Consider the following 23,365-nt stretch of genomic DNA (forward strand, 5'->3'; position numbering starts at 1 on the left):
TGACCAGGGTATCCTTTTAGAGGGATGAGCAGTGCTGGAATTGGACGGTGGTGTCTGGGCAGCGTCTGGAATGTACTTCATGCTTGTGAACTGCACATTTTAAAGTGGTTTAAAGTGGTTTAAAATGATAAATCTTATGTTATACATATTTTGACACTTAAAAAAAAAATCAAATACCTACTCCCATCCCAGAGTGTCTGCTGAAGTCGATCTGGGGTGTGGCTGGCGTCTCCCATCTTCAAAAGCTCCAGGAGTTGGGGTCACAGTGTGCAGCCGTGTTTCAGAACCTCTGTTTCCCGGCAGCCTGCCTGGTTGTAATTCTGGAGGAGTCGCGCTCTCTGCTTCGGTTTCCTTCCTTGTGAAAGGACGTCATGTGATTACCAGCCTGGTGGAACGGTTCTGTGATCACATGGGTTGGTGTGTGGGAGCTGAATGACCCCACGCATCCCTGCTGTTTCTGCTCCAGTCTGGGGTCGGGTCCCTTCCTTCCCCCGCAGCCCCAGTTCTCCCCACTCGCAGCCAGCGTCTGCCCAGACTCCCTTCCGGAAGGGAGACCACCCTTCTCCGTTTGTCCAGGAAAGTCTGCAAAGTGCTGTTGCCCTGTGTTCGTTCTAACTGGGCTTTTTCCTTGGACCCTTGCATAAGGGTCCCATCTGCAGTGGTGAATTTTGGGGTCAGTCTTCTACAGAATGAAGCCTGTGGTGAGCAAAGGATGAGGGATGTCTTTGCAGGTGAGAGGGGGTTGTGAAGTTGCTGTTGGTCTCCTCAACCAACAGACGACTGAATCACACCCACACTTCCTGCTTCTTTAAAAAACAAAAACCCTACTACTTTACTTGAAGATGAATTTGCTGGAAAAGACATTTTATCAGCTTGACTTCCTCCATCTAATGACTCAGTTATTCGGAGTTACAGAGCAGCCTTCCTGATTTGATAGGAGTGCTAGAAATCATCTGGTTGCTTACAGGGAGAGCCTTGCTCATTGTGTTGAACAGTTTTGTTTCTATATGGGGAAGAGGCGTCTTTTTCCGTCAGCCCTGAGACCCAGCCAATACCAACCAGCTGCCAGATCCTCACGTCCTCTCCTCATCCAACCTGCGGCATTCAAGAAACACACATGAGCCACTTGAGAAGCGAGGTTTGATGTCCTTTGGAGAAATCCATTCATCTCAATACCTTTATTCATTTATCTCCACTGTGACCATGTAGGAAATCTTACTTCTGGTGAGTTTTAGTAAACAGAACTCATAGGTCAGCATTCAAAGTCTGCTACCTTGTAAATTGTAGGAAACTTCACACATTTGAAAGGGAAACCTTTATTATTAAGGTTTTATTGTTCATATGAATTAGAATCGTCACTCCCACCTGCCAAAATTGTGCTTGAGTTTGCATCCATCGAAATCTCACATGGAACCACAGCAAGCCATCTCACACACACACACACACACACACACACACACCCTGCTGTGCGGGTCTGGGTGTTTCCCTCATGTCTCTGCCTGCCTCATCCCCATGAGCCTAGCACCATGTTATGCTCACCTCTCTCCACTCACCATCACACCTCCTCACCCAGTGTTCGTGCTCCCCTCCCCTCCTCCACTCCCGCTGTGGAGCCTCCATACTGACCTGGGGTCCCAGCGCGCCCACCACCTTCCTGCGGCCAGGCTCCTCTGACTTATAGCGAGGCTGGTTTCCTGTTCATTCACAAGCTTTTCACAACTTTCTGGCTCTCTAAAATGGTCTTGGTGAAAGTGGTCAATTATGAGTAGTCAGCATATTCCAAGCAACCCCTGTGTTTGCTCACAAGTTTTCAGGAGGTTCTGAAAGCAGCAGAAGGCTCAGAGTATTCCAGAGTATTCAGTGTCTTCCCAGTTTTGTTGGAAGGCAGGATGTTTTTGGCATGTTGTAAGGAAAAATCCGACCAACAGAGGAAAGATCTCTGAAATTGTTCTGAAGTTTGAAACTGTCAGAGAACTTCCATGACAGAGTATTTTGTTGGCCAAATAGCTCCTACAACTTATCTTCTAAAGCAATGCCATTCTTCAGGCATTCCCAGGAGGAACGTGGCCCTAGAGAGTGGCTGTTTCCCACTCACATCACATGGTAGAAACTAGATTCCTAAGTTCTGTGTTTCTGCCCATCACGAGGATTCAGTCTCACAAAGCTGATGGGTTTCAGCCTCTTTGCCCTTTGCTCTGAACTGATGCCAGATTTCCAGGGCACAGGAAGACAGGGTGCCCCCTGGCTGAGGGATTCAGCCAAGGGTGTGTCCTTCAGGAAGGCTGTGCTCTGAGGATAAGGAAACGCAAGCAGAGCACCCAGGGCAGTGCTGGCAGCTGTGGATGGGAAGCAGTGGTCTCTGCTTTCACATCAGAGGAGCTCTGAGGATAAGGAAACGCAAGCAGAGCATCCAGGACAGGGCTGGCAGCTGTGGATGGGAAGCAGTGGTCTCTGCTTTCACATCAGAGGAGGTCTGATAGACCTGGGCTGTGCTGTGAGTAAGCAGGAGAGCAAGGTCCATCACCCATCAGGCTCTGTCATGCGGCCTGGCCTTATATCCCTGCCAAAACCTGTATCCGAAGAAAAGATGATGTGGTAACAGCTCTAACTAACTTCTCTCCCACTGAATCTTTTGACAAAGAGAGAATGAAACAAGGAAGGAAGGAGGGAAGGAAGAGAGAAAGGAAAAAGAGAGAGAACAGCAAAGCTGTTGAAATGCTTTCAAAAGGGGGCAGCATGGTGAGAGGAGAGGAGGGATGCAGGAAGCTTGGAACTGACCAGTTGAATTCCATTCCCCAGGAGCTCAGGCATCCGGAGGAGGTCAACTCATTTCCTTGGGCCTCAGCTTTTCTCCCCATTAAAACTCTAAAACCATGCCATCCTAAGAATATCTGGTCTAATTTAGAAGCATGTGATGCTGATAAGATCGCCGATGACTATTTCAGATTTTACTTACTATAACCAAAATATTTTCCTCAATATTTAGGCCAAAACCTCTATCTGAATTCCTCACCAGCCATGTCAAAGGGTCTACTTTATCATGTACTTGATTCTCACAAGCTAGTCTTTTTTTGCCAGAATGAACAGTTTTGAGAAATGAGAACAAATAGCTCTTCATCCTTACTTCTTTATGAAGCAATTTTTTTAAAGTTTTTATTGAATTTGTGGCAATATTGCTTCTGTTTTATGTTTTGATGCTTTTTGGCTGCAAGGCATGTGAGATCTAAGCTCCCCAGCCAGGGATCGAACCCACACCCTCAGAATTGGAACATGAAGTCTTAATGGACCACCAGGGAAATCCCTGAAACAATTTAGACAGAAATGTTTCAAGTACAGCATTGCCCGTTTTGTCTCAGAAGCATATTCTAGTCAGAGTTCACGGCTCCCTTCCTGTTTCTGAGGACAGATGCCCCCCTTCAGCTGTGACATGGATGCTCTAGAGCTGCCTGAGGCAGGTGATGTCAGCAGTTCCGCAGAGATACAGTGTGGCCCACACGGACAGGGTGATGCTCACCTTGGGCACACTCAGGGTCCTGCCCAGTACTGATCTCTGATGGATTATGAGTAAATGAGTAAAGGAGAGAACCTGCTCTTTGCAGTCCCTGTGAACCCAAGAATCATTTTAGGGAGACCCAGCACTCCCAGAGCCTTCCCCAGGGTTACAGGGAGCCGTCACGGCAGTGCTGGCCCCGTGGAGACCACTGTGCCCGCAGTGATGGTCCCAATAGGTTAGGAGCAGAGCTAATTCTTAAGGCCAAACCTACAGTCACCCACCCACCCCTGGGAGCTCACAGCTTCTCAGGACGGCTCCTGGGGAAGCCCCCAGGGTTTGTGCATCTCCCCAGAGAGAAGCCAAGGGAGTTTGTGTCAAAGCAACAAATGTCGCTGGCGTGTCAGTAAAACAAAGGGTGTTGCAGTCATCAAGTCGTCACATTACAGCCACCCAGAGGTGCGGGAACTCGGAATGGAAACAGGATCCCCACCATTAAACCAGCAGTCCCTGCAGCCACCCCGAAGGTGGACGCTGAGAAGGCTCAGGATGAGAAAACTCCACAGGAAGCTGGCTCCAGGCAGCTGAGGTAGATCTCGAAGGAATGATTTCCGAGGAGTGAGCCAGACTCTTGCATCTTCCCATACATAGAAAAGCATGATGTCTGGTTTTCCTTAATTAACGGCAATCTTTTGATGTTCCGAGTTGCAAAAATCCCTATATATTCTGGCTCCTCCCACCTTAGCTCTTCTGAGCAGTCCCTCAGAGCTCTCAGAAGGGCTGTGTCCTAGGCTTAAGTCCTCAGTGTTGTCCGCTGAATAAAACATAACTCTGAACTTTTCGTCTATGCATTATTTTTCAGTCAACATTTGGAACGAGTGCAGAGTGTTGTTCTGGCTGCCTTGACAAACAGGAGATCAGGCTTCACTAGAATATGGAGTACATTTCAAACAAAAACAAATACATGCATTTAACTCAAAATTAGGTATCTATGACAAAACCAACAGATCCCAAAGATGTTTCCCAGTCCTCCACATCCAGCTGTGCGTGTGAGATGGGATCAAACTATCATCTTAAATTTTTTTAGTATTTATTTATGTGTTTGGCTTCGCCAAGTCTTAGTTGAGGCACGTGGGATCTTCCGTTGCAGCTTGTGTGACTTTAGTTGTGGCATGCAGACTCTTAGTTTCAGCATGCAGGATCTAGTTCCCTGACTAAGGCCCCCTGAACTGGAAGCTTGGAATCTGAGCCGCTGGGCCACCAGTGAAGTCCCATCTTATCATTTTATCCTGAAGGTAATAAATTCATAGACTGTCAGTGGTGGTGTGAACTCATGGCATTAGTACTGTTTCCCATCTGATTAGCCCTCCAGTGACAGCAAAGGAGGTGTACACCCCACAGTCTGAAGTCCCACGAGTTCTGGGTCCTAAAGGTTGGTGTAAGGCAAATGCAGAGAAAAAGAGAGCGAGCCAGACACTCAGGCAAGAAAAGGGGAATTTATTAGAGGGAAACGAGAGGGTGACTGGCCCTTAAGGAGAACCGTGTCCTTCCTTTCTGACAGGGTCTTTCTTATACCCCGCAACAAAAAATTCTCTGAAGAGATGGTTAAGTTTTAGCCTACAGTTGAGTCCTGTGGTCGTCACAGAACCGGAGGTCTGGACCTCCTGGTGGAGCTTGTAGCTGGTGGTCTCATAGCTTTGAGAAGGTAGGCGCCAGTGAGAAAACAGAATGTCATTTGGGCAATTCGGTCCATCTTAAGGATCACTGATTTTATTCTCTGTTTGCAAGGTCAACATAATGAGCCATCTTAACAATGAGACCCCTTGTGGGCCCTGTCAGTTGGGTTTGCTTTATTCCTGTTTTGATTATCCATTGCTCTTTCTTAGTGGTTTATTGGGCTTCCATCACAGGAGAAAAAAATCTAAGAAAATCTGATGTGACTATGAAAGCCAGAACCTGTGAATTTTTCTGCCAACCTTTGTAGGAAGGTATGACTCACTCCCCTACTAGAAAAGGATTTGATTTTTTTTTAAATGCTTTTGAACAGCTTGGACAAGAGCAGGAAATGAGATCCCTCCTGCAGGCAAGCCGTGGCCTGTTTCCCATGAAACCTGGTCACTGTGCAGCCGGAGAAAACCCCACACTGGAATAGGAGGGCGTGGACCAGGCTGTCTAGACCCCAGCCTACATGGACCACAGCGTGGTTTACCATTTTATTTTACACTGATATGAATTAACCTCTTAAACGGCATCCATAGTTAAAAAACAATGTCTCTATCCAAATTATTCTGTGGATTTTTTTTCTTTATTGTGTGTACAATTTCCAGGAGTGGGGAAAGAAGGAAATGAGTTAAACCACAAATATCCTCTGGGCAGTCAAGATGTTTTGGCTGCCCCTGGATTGAACGTTGAGAAGCATTATTGTGCTTCAGTGTTCAGAGGGGTTGGTGGTCCAAGAACTAGGGTACACTGACATTGGGGGTGTGAAGGGTGGGGGTGGGTTAGGGAGAGAGGTGTGTATGCTCTCCAGAGCAGACTTGACTAAAAACCTGTTATGTCAGAATTCAGTTCTGTTCCAGAGACACAAATACTGTGAAGCCGTCAATAACAGGTGTCAGGATTGGAGAAAGCCAGGATAGGTGGCCCTGGGCTCCAACTTTCTGCTGTCAAGGCCATCTCTCCATGGCCCTGATGAGATCATTCCTACCAAAAAATACTTACCAAAGGAGAGGGAAACCACATATGTGGGACACATCTGATGTGACAGAAACACGCTGGGTGCTGACAGCAACTTTGAAGTAAGTGGAAGGTTCCTCATTTTACAGGTGGAGCCATTCCTGCCTGTGTGTGCAGGGTGGGCATTGAGTCAGCACCCCCCCCACCTCCGCTCCAGGAAAGAGTTGACAGACTCAGAAGTCCCAGTGCTCTCAGGCCAGCAGGATTATAGAGAAAGAGCCTGAAATAGATATAAACTAGATGCGCTGTGAAGTGCTTTTAACAGAGTGTCTGCACAGAGCTGGGAACATACTCGGGGTGCTGAAGGGGCCGAAGTGAGTCCAAAGAGGTGCTGAGGCTTCTGCCAGGCAGGGCAGGTGTCGTTGTGCAGAAGACTGAGGCAAGAAGGACTGGGAGTTCCCATCATAGACAGGGAAGAGGAGAGAAAAGCAATTAGGGTCGGGAATGCGAGGCGCCTGCCACAGCGTCCATGTTCAAGCGATGCCAGTGGGTCTGGGCACGCTCCAGAGATGCAGGCAGTGGGTAGAGTTCTCTGCTATGTTTCACAGACCTGAATAAACCTCCGCAGCATGAGTCTGTATCCCTCGAATGGGGTAGGGGCATGCGAGCAGGCCAGCCCTTCAGTGTAATGCCTGCCCAGCTCCAGACTTGGATCAGCCTAGCCCTTGCTCTGGCTTGCTTCATTTACCACCCAGACCCGGCATTGTTGAGTACTCTTAAGTTCTTTTGTCTTTTTCTGTGTTCACAGTTGCAATGGAGGTATGTGTAAGGTAGCTGGAAGTGTTTAAGAGTTCATTTTGCATTGGCTTACTTGCTTAGTAGGAGATTTCCCCAGTGGCTCAGTGGTGAGGAATCTGCTTGCAATGCGGAAGATGTGGGTTCAATCCCTGGGTCAGGAAGATCCCCTGGAGAAGGAAATGGCAACCCACTCCAGTATTCTTGCCTGGGAAATCCCATGGAGGAACCTGGAGGACTACAGTCCAGGGAGTCACTAAAAAGTTGGACATGACTTAGTGACCGCTTAGTATACATCTGATGTCTGCAGAACCGGAGGACTGGGAGAAACTGTGACCATTTTTCTTTACATTTTTCTCTGGGAGCCTGGGTTTAGTTTTCTGGGTGTAAGGCTCTTTCCTGGGGGTCCCTGACCTGCTCTGGGGACTCTGCTTTTGATGAGCAGTGCATTTGATAGTGTCTCACAAAAAAGCATGAATAGGCATAAGAAGCAGGGATTCAGTTTTCCTTTGATGTTAATACTTAAGTACAAGAAAATCTGAATCTCAAAAATCTCAGGAAACTGAATAATGGTGTAATTGGCAGAACAGAATAGGCTGAGGGCAGGTCATACAGGGCTGCTATTGAAAGTGGTGAGTTTTCTTTCTATATTTATTTCAAATGTGGTGAGCTGATAGCTCACCCACAAGTTCCTTATGTGAAATGTAAGGGCAGATTTGCCCACCCACTGATTCCTGCCTGTGTGGACTCAAGGGCACACAGGGTAACTGGGCCCTCGGAGCTGCTGGGAGCCTGGGACTCGGCTGTGAGTGGGAATAGGGAACGATCGCTGTCCTCATGGGGCTCGCACTGTAACGGGGGAGAAAAAAATCTGTACAAATGCATAATAACCTCAATAGCACATGCTGGATGCTCACTTTGTGCGGTGAACTCTCTAAGCCTCTTTCACCTATTGTAACCCATTTAGTTCTCACCATTCCTCTGGGATGTAGGTACTATTGTTGACCTCAATTTTGCAGGAGATAAACTGAGGCAGAGAGAAGTTAGGAAACCTCTCCAAGGCCACACAGCTTATCAGTGGCAAAGTCACGAGTCCAGGCAGTGCATCCCCCCATCTATGGACTGACCACTCCACTGCGTTGGCCCTCAGTGTGGACCACGTGGAGTGGAGACGCTGGTTCTGGGGAGGGTCAGGGCAGGACAGAGGGTGTAGCAGAGTAAGGGATGGGCATCCATTTCAGTTTTAATTGGGAAATTAGACTGCTAGTTATCTAAATGCTGTTCCCTGCACTAACACTTGCATTATTCCCCTAAATAGAACCTAGAAGGCAAAACTGAAAATAATGCATATATATGCCTTTAGTCTGCTCCCTGGATGTAGACGTTGCTCCTTGGGAGCAATTAACTAGGGTGTTAGGTCGAATTTGTATTCACTTCATTAGGGATATGTCATGAAGTACTGCATTTGATGGTCACATGAAATATCCACAGCAGGCTGTTTACACTACCCTGTCAACTATTTGAAACTCCTCAAAGTTAAGAGAAACCTAAGCCTCTTCCAGGCAATGGGTGAAATGCTGCTCCAGATACAAAGACGCGCTGCTTCTACCCATTGATCTGTTCCTTCCCCCTTTTCAGCATCTAAGTACTCAGTCTGATGACAGGTCACAAATTTAAGGAGGCAAATTCATCACTGTAGGTGGGTCAAGAATTTTCCATGATTCTAGCTGGTAAGAATTCCTCATACAGGTTTCCTTCATGATGAGCAAGATAAACCTCATACCAGGAACCTGTCCTGTAATGGGGTCTGTGGTCATTTTCCTGGGACAGTGAAAATAGAAGGGTTTTGCTCTCATGATTCAAGCATTGTTTGTCTGTGAAAACGATGATGGAGAAGCTCTGGTGGGTGTTGGGCGCTCAGTTCTCATCTCTGAACATTTGTGCACCAAGAAGCATCTCGGAGTAATGCAGGTTTTATGTTTGTCTCTTCCTCCAATAGGGCTGCTTGACGACCCCAAACTCCCCGTGTGTGAATCCATGTTCTGTTATCCTGGGTCCATCCCTCTCTCTTGGCAACATCTCAGGGGTGTCAGTCAAGTCGGACCTGAAGAAGCGCCGGGCACCCCCTCCTCCAACCCTGCCCCGCACAGGGCCACCTGTGCAAGACAAGACATCAGAAAAGGTAGGGCATCGCGTGGACCAGCTAAATGAACCTGTCAATTCTCTAGAAGGTCCCTGTGTGCACTGTCATCCTTCAAGCTTGTGGCATTAGCAACAAGATGGCTCAGAGTGAAAATGTAAGCTTTATTTAGAAGTCTAGGTGAGATGCTACACTGCTTCAATTAGGGAAGAGCAGAAACTATTTTTGTGCCTTCAGTTCTTAAAGGCTTAGACTTGTTGATTAACATTTATCATTAGCTTTGAAATTTAAAGCATGATTGCTTAATGAGAAAATTGCAAGCACTGTAAGAAATCTGAAGTGTGTTTAAGATAGGGATGACACATAATATTAATGTAATATAGGTGCCCAAATAATCTACATTCACAGCAAAGCTGAGAAGATATTTGCATTAGAAGTTGGTTTCTACATGACATAATATCTATTTAGGGAGGCCTTGTATCTGTGGAGCCTTCGGAGCAGAGTGACTTTGCACCTGACTGTCCCGTGGTGACTGGCATAGCCTGCATCCTTGTAGCTGGCATCTCCCTCTGGGCTTCTTCCTTCATCTGCCTGATGATGTGCCTTGAAACACTATTTGAAATATCAGACCCTTCCTTTCCAGGGGCCAGGACATTATTTGACAGGTTTCCTGGCTTAAAGTGTGACATGGAAAAAGATTATTTGGATGGGATTTGGGAAGAGTGACATCCTGCTGTGGTCAGGATGCTCAGCGTGCTCTGGGCTCTTCCAAAAGTTGAGCTCCCCTGGGCAGCCGCAGGCCTGCTCCACACAGACTGTGAGATACAGGCTGGTCGGCAGTGTGAAGAGAAGGGTGAGTGATTCCTCATTGAGCTGAGATGGTTCCCGGCTTCGCCCCGTGAATGGGGACATGTACATGGAGCCCCTTTAAGCCCAGCTCTCCTCCAGCAGGAGCTGACTCTCTTCACGCTTTCCTCCTACTCCATGGTGTCACTTGGCTGACCCATGCCTGTTCATGTGGTCCATGTCATCACTCCCTGCTCGTCTTGAGGTCCCGGTTCTTTTGGGGTTATTCATAAATTGACTTTACTTAAAATGAATTAGAAGTCAGGTCTGTACCTTCCAGAGGGAAAGCTTGACTCCTGTATCATGGTTAGCAGTCATGTAAGTGGCTCTGTGGCAGTGTCATGACTTTTCACTTCCTTTCCTTCCTGGCCCGGTTATCTGTCTGTCTGTGTATCAGTCTGTCTGCTCATCAGTCACCTCTGTCAGTCCCTCCAGGGGTGTTCTTTATCCCTGATCTCAGAGACGCCCCTGCCCATCTACTGGCTTTTCCACCCACAGCCCTTGAAATTTGTCTGAAAAGCCTGTAATGCAGTGCATTTTAGATGAAGTATTTTGATTTGTGATCAAAATGGGATCCACTGGAGGAGGGAATGGCAAACCATCGCAGTATATTTGCTGTGAGAACTTCATGAGTTGTAAAAAAGGCCCAAAAGATGAGTCCCCCAGGTGTCCAGTATGCTACTGGGGAAGACTGCAGGAGAATTACCAATAGCCCCAGAATGAATGAAGCCCCAGGATGAATGGCTGGGCCAAAGCAGATACATGCTCAGTTATGGATGTGTCTGGTGATGAAAGGAAAATCTGATGCTGCAACGAACAGTATTGCCTAGGAACCTGGAACGTTAGGTCCATGAATTAAGGAAAATTGGATGTGGTCAAGCAGCAGATAGTAAGAATAATCATCGACATCCTAGGAATCTGAGCTAAAATGAACGGGAATGGGCAAATTTAATTCAGATGACCATTTTATCTACTATTGTGGGCAAGAATCCCATAAAGAAATAGAGTAGCCCTTATAATCAGCAAAAGAGTCTGAAATACAGTACTTGGGCGCAACTTCAAAAATGCCAGAATGATCTTGGTTCACTTCCAAGGCAAGCCATTCAACATCACAGTAATCCAAGTCTATGCCTCTTGGATGGTGAAGAAGCTGAAGTTTATCAGTTCTGTGAGGACCTAGAACTAACAGATGTTCTATTCATCATCAGGGATTGGAATCCTAAAGGAGGAAGTCAAGGTATACCTGGAGTAACAGGCAAGTTTGGCCTTGGAGAACAAAATGAAGCAGGGCAAAGGTTAACTGAATTCTGCCAAGAAAATGCACTAGTCATAGCAAATACCCTTTTTCAACAACACAGAGACGACTTTACACATGGACATCACCACGTGGTCAATACCAAAATCAAATTGACTATATTCTTTGTACCTGAAGATGAAAAAGCTGTATCCAGTCGGCATAAACAAGACCTGGAGCTGACTGTGGCACAGATCATCAGTTTCTCATAGCAAAATTCAGGCTTAAACTAAAGAAAACTGGGGAAAACAGCAAGCAAGCCAGGTGTGACTTAAATCCCATGTGAATTCTCAGTAGAGGTAATGAATGCATTCAAGGGACTAGATCTAGTTAACAGTGTGCCTAAAGAACTATGGATAAAGGTCTGTAATATTGTACAGAAGGTGGCGAACAAAACCATCTCAAAGAAAAGAGCAAGAGTCAAAGTGGTTATCTGAGGAGGCTTTACAAATAGTAGAAGAACAAAAAGAAGTGAAAAGCAAGGGAGAGAGGGAGAAGTACATCCAGTTAAATGCAGAGTTACAAAAATAGCTAGAAGAGACAAGAAGGCCTTCTTCGATGAGCAGTGCTTAATAATAGAAGAAAACAGCAAAAGGGGAAAGACCAGAGATCTCTTCAGGAAAATTGGAAACATCATGGAAGCATTATGCCCAAAGATGGGCACAATAAAGGATAAAAATGGTAGAGACCTAGTAGATACTGAAGAGATCAAGAAGAGATGGAAAGAATATGTGGAAGAACTGTATAAAAAAAATCTTAATGAACTGGATTACTACGATAGTATAGTTAGTCCTGCAGAAGCAGACATTCTGGAGTGCTAAGTGGGCCTTAAGAAGCACTGTTGTTAATAAATCTAGTGAATGTGATGAAATTCCAGCAGAAGTATTCAGATTCCTAAAGAATGATGCCATCAAGATTTTGCATTCATTATGTCAGTGAATCTGGAAGACCCAGCAGTAGCCACAGGACTAGAAAAGGTCAATCCTCATCCCAATACCCAAGAAGGGTAGTACCAATGAATGGGCTAACCATCAGACAATTGCACTCATCACCCATGCTAGTAAGATCATGCTTAAAATCTCACATGCTAGGCTTCAGCATTATGTGAACCAGGAATTTCCAGGTGTCCAAGCTGTGTTTAGAAATGGAAGAAGAGCTAGAGATCAAATTGAAAACATCTGCTGGATTATAGAGAAAGCAATACCAGAAAAAAAAAAAAAAAAACCAACAGAAAAACAGCAATGCCGACAAAGGTCTGCCTAGTCAAAGCTATGGTTTTTCCAGTAGTCTTGTATGGGTGTGAGAGTTGGGCCATAAAAAAAAGCTGAGCGCTGAAGAATTGATGCTTTTGAACTGTGGTGTTGGAGAAGACTCTTGAGAGTCCCTTGGACTGCAAGGAGATTCAACCAGTCCATCCTGAAGGATATCAGTCCTGGGTGTTCATTGGAAGGACTGATGCTGAAGCTGAAACTCCAGTACTTTGGCCACCTGATGCAAAGAGCTGACTCTTTAAAAAAGACCCTGATGCTGGGAGGGATCGAGAGCAGAAGGAAAAGAGGGTATTAGAGGATGAGATGGCTGGATGGCATCACCGATGCAATGAACTTGAGCAAACTCCGGGACGTAGTGAGGGACAGGGAAGCCTGGTGTGCTGCAGTCCACGGGATGGCAAAGAGTCGGACACGACTGGGCAACTGAACAACAAAAACAACCATTTTGATCTGTGTATTTCTTAAACATTTTCTACTATTTATGTTGTGTTACCCATCATACTTTAACTGTCTTTTGATAAAATAAACATAGGCACAAACCAAACAGGGCATTCTTTTTTTGTACACGTGCCCGGTTAAACACTGCAGACTCATGAATGCAGAGCTGTTTCCCATGGGCACTGCTGTGTGTTTCACCCCTTATTTTGTGGGGAGTTAGATCCTGAACTTTTTCATAACACACGGAGTGTTCTTAAAGCATTTAGCACTTTTCAACCATCTACCTCTGCGGGTGTCTCATTGCTTTTGATTGGGAAGGGTATTTCTTAGTGGTGAAAAATGTGAGTTCCAGTATCAGAATAATATGGCCTTTTTTCAATAAGAATTGTATTTGCTTAATGTCACTGATGTAGATGCTACACTGCATCAGTATTTTTTAATTTCATTGAGTGTTTCTGCTGTGTAGCAGAGTGACTCAGTTATACATATATAATTTTTCATATTATTTTCCATTATGGTTTAAAACAGGTTTTTTTAATACTTAACAAAATTTACTAAGAATACTGTAGACTTTTTTACTTCCTATTTTATGTTGGAGTACAGTTGGTTAACAACGTTGTATTAGGTGCAGGTATACAGAGTGATTCAGTTATACATGCGCATGTATCTATTGTTTTTCAAATTCTCTTTGCAATTAGGTTGCTATAGGACATTGAGCAGAGTTCTTTGTGTTATACCATGGATCCTTATTGGGTATCCATTTTAAATGTAGCAGTGTGTACATGTCAATCCCAAACTCCCTAACTATCCCTCCCCCGACCCTTCCCTCCAGTAACCATAAGTTCATTTTCTATATTGAATATAGCTTTTTGTGCTACACAGTAGGACCTTATTGTCTATCTATCCTATATATACTAGCTTGTATTTGCTAATCCCAACTCCCAATCCTCCCCTTCCCTAACCCCTCCGCCTTGGGAACCACACATCTGTGCACTATGTCTGTGAATCCAGTTCTGCTTTGCAGCTGTGTTCATTTGTGTTGTATTTTAGATTCTACATAAAAGTGATATCCTGTGGTCTGTCTTTCTCTGTCTGACTGACTTCACTTGGTATGACCGTCTCCAGGCCCATCCATGTTGCTGCACAGGGCATTATTTCATTCTTTTTATGGCTTAGTAGTCTTCCACGGGGTGCGTGTGCCACATCATCTTTATCCATCCGTCTGCTATGGACATGCAGGCTGTTTCCGTGCCTTGGCTATTGTACACAGTGCTCCAGTGAACTTTGGGGTGCATGTATTTTTTAGTATAGTTTTCTCTGGATCTGCACCCCAGATGGGGATTGCTAGATAATATGGAAACTCTATTTTTAATTTCTTAAGGAACCTCCATGCCGTTCTCTATAGTGTCTGCACCAACTTACATTCCTGCCAACAGTGTAAGAGGCCTCCCTTTTCTCCACACCCTTTCCAGCATTTGTTGTTTGTAGACTTTTTAATGGTGGCTTTTCTGACTGGTGTGAGGTGATACCTCATTGTAGTTGGATTTGTATTTCTCTACTAGTTAACGATGTTGAGCATCTTTCCATGTACATCTCATCTTTGGAGAGATGTCTATTTAGGTCTTCTGCCCATTTTTCAATTGGGTTATTTGTCTTTTTGTTATGATTCACATAGGAGATGTTTGTATATTTTGGAAATTAACCCCTTGTTGGTTGCATCATTTGCAAATATTTTCTCCCAGTCCATAGATTGTGTTTTCATTTTGTTTATGGTTTCCTTAGCTATGCGACCTCAACATTTTAAAAATGTGTTCCATCCAGAGAAGGTGTTATGTTTTTCAGATTTTAATATACTTATACAGAATGGATAAAGTCGACTTGAGTGGGAAAATGTGTATGAAGTAGAGAATAGGGAATTCTGAATGAAAAATAAATAGTACTGTATACCCTGCAGGATGAATAGAGCTCCCTCTGAGGCAATAAAAGTTTTTTTAACTGAAATCTGTTTTATTTGGCCTAGAATGAGTGGAGAAATTGGCTCACAGCAGCCATCTCCTTTTTTAAGCATGTGAGTGGCATATGGATTTGATTTAAGCATTTGCTATAAACACGCTTTTTTGTTTCTTTTTAAATGAAAGGTATTTTGTTATTTACTAATTTCTGGGAAAGGAACCCAAAAATGTATTGTCATCTTTGGGGAAGAACGTCAATTCCTTCTTCCTGAACTTCCTTCCATATAAAGATAAGATGTTTATTTGGAAAGCCTTATTTATGTGCAACTGGTACTAACATGAATATCCGGAATCAGGAGGAGAGGATTATTTTCAAGGACATGACTAGTTTATAGGAAAATGGGAGTCCTTGGGTATTCATAGTTTTAACACTTTTTTCTTATCAAGTACTATTAAAAATTCAGTACAGTCACCCCTTCCTATCTGTGGGTTCCCCATCCTCAGATTCAACCAATTGTGGATCAAAAATAGAAAAAAATCCAGAAACTTTCACAAAGCAAAGTTGCTGTTTGCTGGCAACTGTTTGCATAGCATTTACCTTGTATTATTATGTCATCTAAAGATGCCCTGAAGAAGGGCATGACAACCCACTCGTGTTCTTGCCTGGGAAGTCCCATGGATAGCGAAGCCTGGTGGGCTACAGTCCATGGGCTGCACAGAGTCAGACATGAGTGAGTGGCTAGCATGTCATCTAGAGATGATCTAAGGCACACAGAGGAATGTGCACAAGTTACATGCATGTGCTTCAGACTTCAGCCCCTGAGTGTTTCCGTGTCTGAGGGGGTCCTGGAATCCATCCTCCATGGAAACTGGGGGCAACCGTATTTACTTATTTGGATCTTAAAGACAAAGTACTTTTAGCCATCTTCCAGGTCATCTGAAACTTTAAAAAATGCAATCTTTGTCATAGAATTTGTTATTCCATTATACATTCCTGATTTGAGTCTCTTATATCTGAAAGTACTTTTCAAGAATGTTTTCCCAGAGGTGTTTGAGCCAGTGAGAGAAATGCGTGGCGTCCTGGTCCAAGCCAGTCAGCAGAAAGATCAGGGAGACGGGTGAAGCATGCGTCATTTGCAGAAGGAAGTGGAACTGCTCACTGCCTCAGCCCTTTGCCTCTCGCCTCAGTGCCTTGAGTGAAGTTTTCATTATGCAGGATGTTCAGACAGGAATGATGCATGCCTTAGGGCACCCCATGCCAAGTCAGTATTTTTCAAGTTTGACTGAGTCTCAGAATCACCCCAAAAGGGCTTGTGAAAACATGTTTACCTTGGCTCCACCTTGAGGGTTTCTGATTCAGTAGTTCTGGGGGGGGGGGGGGCTGAGAATTCAAGGTTCTTCAAGTTCCCAGGTGAACCCCACTTTGAGAACCAACACCCCATAGACCTCTACCTTCCCCATCTGTGTACCCAGAATTTGGACTAATCAGATGTAAGAGTAGTGTTTCTACTCAATATTAAGTATTTTTAACAGATCTGGAGAGAGTCTTCCATTGAAAAATTACTATCATCCTGCACCATTAGCTGAGGCCTAAAGTCATTTATTGGAATGGGCAAAAAGTTTGTTCAGGTTTTTCCATAACATCTTGCAGGAAAGTCTGAATGAACTTTTTGGCCAAGCCAGTGTGAAGGGAAATGAGTAGGTCCCACTTCTCACTGGGATCCGGGAAGGTTCAAGTGAAACAACAGAAGAACAACTTGTTCCGGATGGGATCTTTCTCCCTCTTTCATCTTTGGGGGTCTAAACTACCCTCCCCACACCTCGATGCAGGCTGTGTGACCCCTTGCCCTGTCCTCAGCCCTTTTCCAGGGGCATTCCTGCCTGCTAGTCTGTGTTTGAGACAGAGCAAGTCTTAGAGGCTGACCAAGGAGATTTGCCTTCCTATTGTTTGCAGACATTTCTACCCTGAGGCTGCTCTGGGATCAGCAGGGGTTCAGATCGTGGGTGGGGGCTGTGGACCCAGGTGCCTGGGTGGATATCCTTCTGCTCACTCGCTGGTCCTTGGTTTCGTCCTCTGTAAAACCGGAATGATCCAAACAGCCACCCCAGGCACGCAGAGTAGACGTCAGAGCAAGGACCCTGGAACTGCTTCCTGGATTCAGATCCCAGCAGCTCTGTCATTGCTGGGAACATGACCTTGGCAGGTTACTCTACTTCTGAGCCTCGTTTCTTTAGGTGTGCAGACTGCTCTGCAGAATGGAGGTGAGAGCTGGCCCCAGTACCCTGGGGAGTGGAGGAGCCGGAGGGGCTGGACACCACCCCCCACCCCAAAGTCTTGCATTAACCAAGTGCAGATTGTATTTAAAAATCAAACTTTATTGCTAAAGACATCAATTGTGAAAAGGGGCCAAGCCCCTGAGGCAGGCTTATTCTGTTAAAGGATGCCTCCTTATCTTGGTGGCATTTTCCTCTCTGGGCACAAACCGGAAATACCCCATTTATTAGTTCACACCGGTCGGGGGTTGTGGAGGGAACACTTATCATCCCTTGGGAGCCCCTGCTTGAGAAGGAGAGACTAGAACAGAGCTGTGGTCCTTACTCAGGTGAAACAACCCCATGAACCACAGTGGTCCACATCTCATTTGTGTGACCTCTGGCAGTTTACTGAGAGCTTTATTTCACTTTTTAACCTCTGTCCATTGATTAAAAGCAGTAACTTGTAGAAGTCTGCTAAACAGTGCTGTGTCTAATTTTAGCTGTCATCATCTACAAACGTGGAATAAACAACTAGTCATTAATTTATGCAGTCAATATCCAGTTATTATACACCTGCTTTTATGATAATTACAACTGTGAATTTTTTTATAAGTGGAAGTAATTCAAAAATATTTTGGTTATTCAAGCTTTCTTGTTTCCTATATTTTTTGAATTATGGCATTCATTACGCTCAGCTCCATATAATTCCAACATGACACTGCATTTGTACATTATCTCCAGTTTATTGCCTTGAGATGAAAATAACTTGTGATGTTAACTACTAAGCTGAGAGATGAGGGAGACTTGTGTTGTGATGGGTTATTAGTATAATCCAAGATGGAGCTTTCTATGAAATGTGTGCCCGTGTATTCAATAAACATTTTTGAACAGCTGCCTTGCGCAGGGCGCTGCACTTGGAAACATGAATTGATATTCATTACTGTAATATCTCAGTCTAATGTACACTGAAGAACAGTAGTTTCTGTAAAAAAATAGGATGTTTGCAAATGTTGGGAATTTAATGGAAATAGCTACATTTTCTGGATCATCAGGAGAGTTAGGTAATTAGAATGTTATAGGAAACCATAAAATTCTGCTGCCTAGACTCCCAAAGACACATTTCATCAAGAACTGGGGTATCTGCCTGGCTGCAGTCGAGGTGCACTTCCACGGCAGTGGCTATGCTCCGGCGGGCGTGGTCCTGACTCTCTCTACTCCCCAGGCCCGAGCAGAGGGAAGGCCGTGCGGCGGCCCAGGCGGCCCTGGTTCCAGGGAATCTACGGGAAGCAGGGGCACGGCCCTGGGGGGTCAGGCCACACAGCCAGCGGTCCCAGGCCCCCCCTCCTTTCCTGATGGGACTGATGGTCTTTGTCTACTGGAATGAGCATCCAGAAGATGCTGAGGCCCAAGTGATGCTTACCTTGAAGTCATTGCTTGTCACCCTTCGGGCCTCCTCCTGTGAAGTCCCCTCCATTTCCTATCACACAGCTCATGGCAGTGGTTCATTTGTTTCTGGAAAAGTCAATGATGTTTGGTGACATTTAAGAAATTATTTTTCCTAATAATTAAAGACCTTTGACTATAGCTGGCATGTCAGCAGTACCTCACAGGTGCAGGGCTTGGCAGATGAGCTTCCTGCAGTGCTGGGCTGCAGAGGAGGAGCCGAGGTGGATGGGGAGGGGCTCAGCAGAGAGGAGTGGTCCCTCAATTTGCCTTGTGCACCAGGCGAGGCAGGACAAAGGGGACAAGGACTCAGATCTGCAGGGCCCTCTCCCACGGACACTTTGCATCCCACTTGTCCATGAGTCCTGATCCAAATGCAGCCCTGCCCCTTCCCCCCGGTGCTCTGGTCCAGGCTCTCCTGAGTCCCAGGGATGACTCCCGTTGCCAGGGCCTCCTCGCTGGTCCCTGCATTAGCCCCACCCCTCCCCACTGGACTCCTGTCCACCCCACGGCTAGGGCCACACTCATCACAGCAGGAGGAGGAGCGTGACTTTTCTTAAAGCCTCTGGTGGCGTCAGCTCTGCCTGAGTCCCAGTGCTCCAGGCTGGTTGCCTCCTGTGTCCCCAGCCCTCCCGCCTCCCCCTCCATCTCCAGCAGGCCCCCCATTCTCGCAGGCCCCCCATTCTCGCCGCCCCCGCCTGCCCTGGGTCCCTTCACCAGCCGCAGCTCTGGGACCCTCGGCCTCTGTCACTCTCTGTCCTTCCCCTGTCCCGTTTATCTTGTAGCCACTAACGGGTCAGCCCTGGAAGGAGGTTTTATTCCTTATTCACTGACCTCTGTCCAATGTCTCACACCAAGCCATTCCATCAGTAAATGTTTACATTAACTATTTCGTACGTGCATCACTCATGTATCAACTGCCTATTGATGGACCCTCTCTAAGTGAAAAGCACTGATTTCAGAACTTACATGCAATTGGCTAAGGGACTGCTTTGCCCCAGAAGCCCGCTGAGAAGGGGCAGCTCCTCGGACCCCGCCTGCAGCGCCGAGCCGGAAATGGCCTGGTGCTGTCCGCTGTGGACCCGAGCAGGCGCAGAGACGGCGGGGGTGGGGCAGGGCCGAGTGGCCACCCGTGGGTGGCTGGGGCCAGGGCACAAGCCTGCCGCAACGGGATCCTGGAGGTGGGGGCCCTCTGAGATGGGAGGGCCCAGCCGCTGCCTCCAGTCCTCGGAAGGAGGAGCAGAACAGGACACGTGACACGGAGCCCTGCCTCCTGCGGCCTAGTGAGGGGCGGCTGGGCTGGCCGAGGGCTAGGTGCGCAGAGCCGGGCTGGGCTGGGCATGCCCCCAGCGCACCGGTGCTGCTCTGATCAGCGGGTGCAGAGACACCAGAGTGTGGAGATGAAAGGGGAAGGTGCAGGCGAAGTCCGGCACGGCCAAGCTCTGGGTTTCTTCTCTCCCTGAGCCCCTCCCTCCATCTCTCCCCTTCATGTATCCAGGCTTTTCCTGTAGCCCAGACTGTCTCTGTTTTGATCCGTATATCCTCTTAAATTTCCTTCTGTCAGGTTGGTCTTCCAAAGCTCTCTCACTCATGTTTTCTCAGAATAATGCCCATAATGTACGCATGTGTGTGACACCGTTTTCACCATATATATGGAATTCTCCAGGCAAGAATACTGGAGTGAGTAGCCATTTCCTTCTCCAGGGGATCTTCCCAACCCAGGGATCGAACCCTGCATTGCAGGCAGATTCTATCTGAATCCCCAGGGAAGCCCTGGGTAAAGTATGTGCGTGCATGCTAAGTTGCTTCAGTCATGTCTGACTCTTTGCAACCCTATGGACTGTAGCCCGCCAGGCTCCTCTTTCCTTGGAGTTTTCCAGGCAGGAATACTGGAGTGGGATGCCATGCCCTCCTCCAGGGGCAGGGAGGTATTGAACCTAGTATCAAACCTATGTCTCTTGCATCTACCTGCATTGGCAGGCGGGTTCTTCACCACTGTCACTACCGATACACTTCCCCACAGATGGTTCGATTTTATCATCGGAGCCAGCCTGGCACGTTTGCTGAGTATGACGTCCCTTCTCCAGGTGAGTGAGGGGACTCAGGCCACACAGCCCAGGACAGTGAAGCCAAATCAGCCCAGCTCTGCTTCCTGCAGCCCCACTGCGTGTCCCCCTTGCAGGTCACCCCCTTAACCAGAGGAGAGCCCAGCCCTCCTTCACCTGCAAACACCTTCCCTCTGGGAGTTTGTAAGAGATAGACCAGACATGGGAGAAGCAGAGCATGTCAGCAGGAAGCGGGGAGGAGGCGTCCTGTGTCTCTAGGACTGGCCCTGGAGTTTGAATAGACTTGACATCACAGGCCCAGGCCAGCGGCTGAAACTTTTTCTTAGATGTGGCAGGAGTCCCCTCATCCACCACTAAATAAGAGTATACCCTTCAGCGTCCATCTGTCTGCAGAGCCTTGGGAGGGCTGTTTCCTTTTCGTTTGGTAGTGCCTTTCCCTCCAGCAGAGGTCAGGAACAGAGCAGAGAGCGCATTTGTGTCCAGCTAGAGGTCAGCCCCTAACAGTGTGGCTTCCCAGGGGAGCTGAGCGAACCCAGCTCCCTGCCCTGGCCTTCTAGACCCCAGGCAGTAAGGCCCCTCCTCTGTCCTCCAGGAAGAAAGGACAGAAGGAAGGGAGGCCTCCATCCAGCGTCTCACCCTGGCAGACCTTGTAGCTCCTTCTGTGTGTTGTCTCTGGGCCTTCGGGGATGTTTCTTAGGAAAATTCAAAAGTCTTACTCAAATTAAGACATGCAAGCATCTTCTCCCCACAGCAGGGCCCCACTCTGGAGTTTTGATCCCAAACAGGTGCAATGAGTGACTTCCTGCCCAAAGAAAACTCACTTTTCCCAACTGCATCCTCCCCATGAGCAGAGCACAAAGTCTCCTTGATTTGTTGGGGGCAGTGCATCGCCTTCTGCATGGCTTCTGTCCCTCTTCATTGGAGAAGGAGCCGGTCCAAGACACTGTGGTGCAGAATGCATCTTGTGATTTGTGATTTCCCAGTTCGGTGTCTGTAGGACAACCCTGGCTGTTAGCTCTTCTCAGAGAAATCCAGGGGTCGGTGATGTGCTGTGCTGTGAAGGGACCGCTGGTAACGGAGTCCAGAGAAGCCCACCACACCCCATCCCTGCGCGTGGTCTCAGCATGCAGCGTGGACCTGCCGTGCACTTGGCCAGCCCTGGGGCAGTGGTGTACCCCTCATTCAGACCCAGGCTTCACTCACAGACAGCAGCAGAGCCCCCATAAGCACTTGAGTAACAGAGAGAAGTGTGCGCTAAGGAGGTGCGGGAGAGACCACAGAAACTTGTCTCCAGACATGGTAAATGAGTCAGCTGTCCAAGGGGAGCTCTCTGGTGACAAGTCCAGGGAGAGTGGGCCTTGTGTTTTGTTTTGTTTTTGTTTTTTTTATCATATAGGTGTTATTTCATTTTTTGACTTAATTTTTATTGGAGTTTAGTTGCTTTACAGTGCATCAGTTTCTCCTTTATAGCAAAGCGAGTCAGCCATATGTGTACATATATCCCTTCTTTTTTGGATTTCCTTCCCATTTAGATCACCGCAGAGTGCTAAGTAGAGTTCCCTGTGCTGTCCAGCAGGGTTACGTTAGTCATCTATGTTATACGTAGTAGGGTATCTATGTCAATCACAAGCTCCCCCTTAGTCCCACCCTCCTTTTCCCCTTGGTGTCCATAGGTTTGTTCTCTGCATCTGTCTCTCTTTCTGCCTGCAGATAAGTTCATCTGTTATTGTTTTCCTAGTTTCCACATGTGATATCATACAGTATTGTTTTTCTCTTACTTCACTGAGTGTGGCAGTCTCTAGTCTATCCACGTCTCTGCAAATTGCACAATATTCCATTGTATATGTGTACTGCATCTTATTTTTCCATTTCATCTACTGATGGACAAAATCTCTTTAAAAAATTCAACACCCATTTATAATAAAAACTCTCAGAAAGTGGGCATAGAGGAAATCTATCTCAATATAATAAAGGCCATATATGACAAACCCACAGCAAACATTATTCTCAATGTGAAAAACTGAAAACATTTCCTCTAAAATGATGAACAAGACAAGGGTGCCTATGCTCTCTACTACTATTCAGCATAGTTTTGGAAGTCCTAACCATGGCAACCAGAAGAGAAAGAATAAAAGGAATACAAAGTGGAAAAGGACAGGTGAAATTATCACTGCTTGCAGATGACACAATACTTTACATAGAAAACCCAAAAGATACTACCAGAAAAGTACTAGAGCTAATCAACGAATTTGGAAAAGTTGCAGGATACAAAATTAATGCAAGAAATCTCTTGCATTCCTATACACAAACAACAAAAAGTCAGAAAGAGAAATTAAGGAAACTATACCATTTACTATTGTAACAGAAAGAGCAAAATATATAGGAATAAACCTACATAAGGAGACCAATGACCTGTAAGATACTGATGAAAGAGATCAAAGGTGATACAAACAAATGGAGAGCTATGCCATGTTTTTGGGTTGGAAGAGTCAGTATTGTGAAAATGACTATGCTACCCAAAGCAATCTACAGATTTAATGCATTCCTTATCAAATTAGCAAAGGTATTTTTCACAGAATTGCAACAAAAAATTCCACAATTTGAAGGGAAACACAAAAAGCCATCTTGAGAAAGAAAAACAGAGCTGGAGAAATCAGGCACCCTGACCCTGACTTTAGACTATGCTACAAAGCTACAA

At 46.3% G+C, this 23,365-nt stretch overlaps 1 protein-coding gene across 3 annotated transcripts in view; it reads left to right on the forward strand.

Moving 5' to 3' along the window:
- The window catches only part of COBL (cordon-bleu WH2 repeat protein), a 298,749-nt gene that overhangs the window by 156,051 nt on the left and 119,333 nt on the right, over positions 1-23,365 (forward strand). For all 3 annotated transcript variants that reach the window (XM_065938872.1, XM_065938873.1, XM_065938874.1), the window contains one exon: positions 8,961-9,143. In XM_065938872.1, coding sequence (XP_065794944.1) covers positions 8,961-9,143 — 183 coding nt within the window. The remainder of the gene's footprint in view (positions 1-8,960; positions 9,144-23,365) is intronic.

Source organism: Muntiacus reevesi, chromosome 6, assembly GCF_963930625.1.
Source record: "Muntiacus reevesi chromosome 6, mMunRee1.1, whole genome shotgun sequence".
Lineage (NCBI taxonomy): Eukaryota > Metazoa > Chordata > Mammalia > Artiodactyla > Cervidae > Muntiacus > Muntiacus reevesi.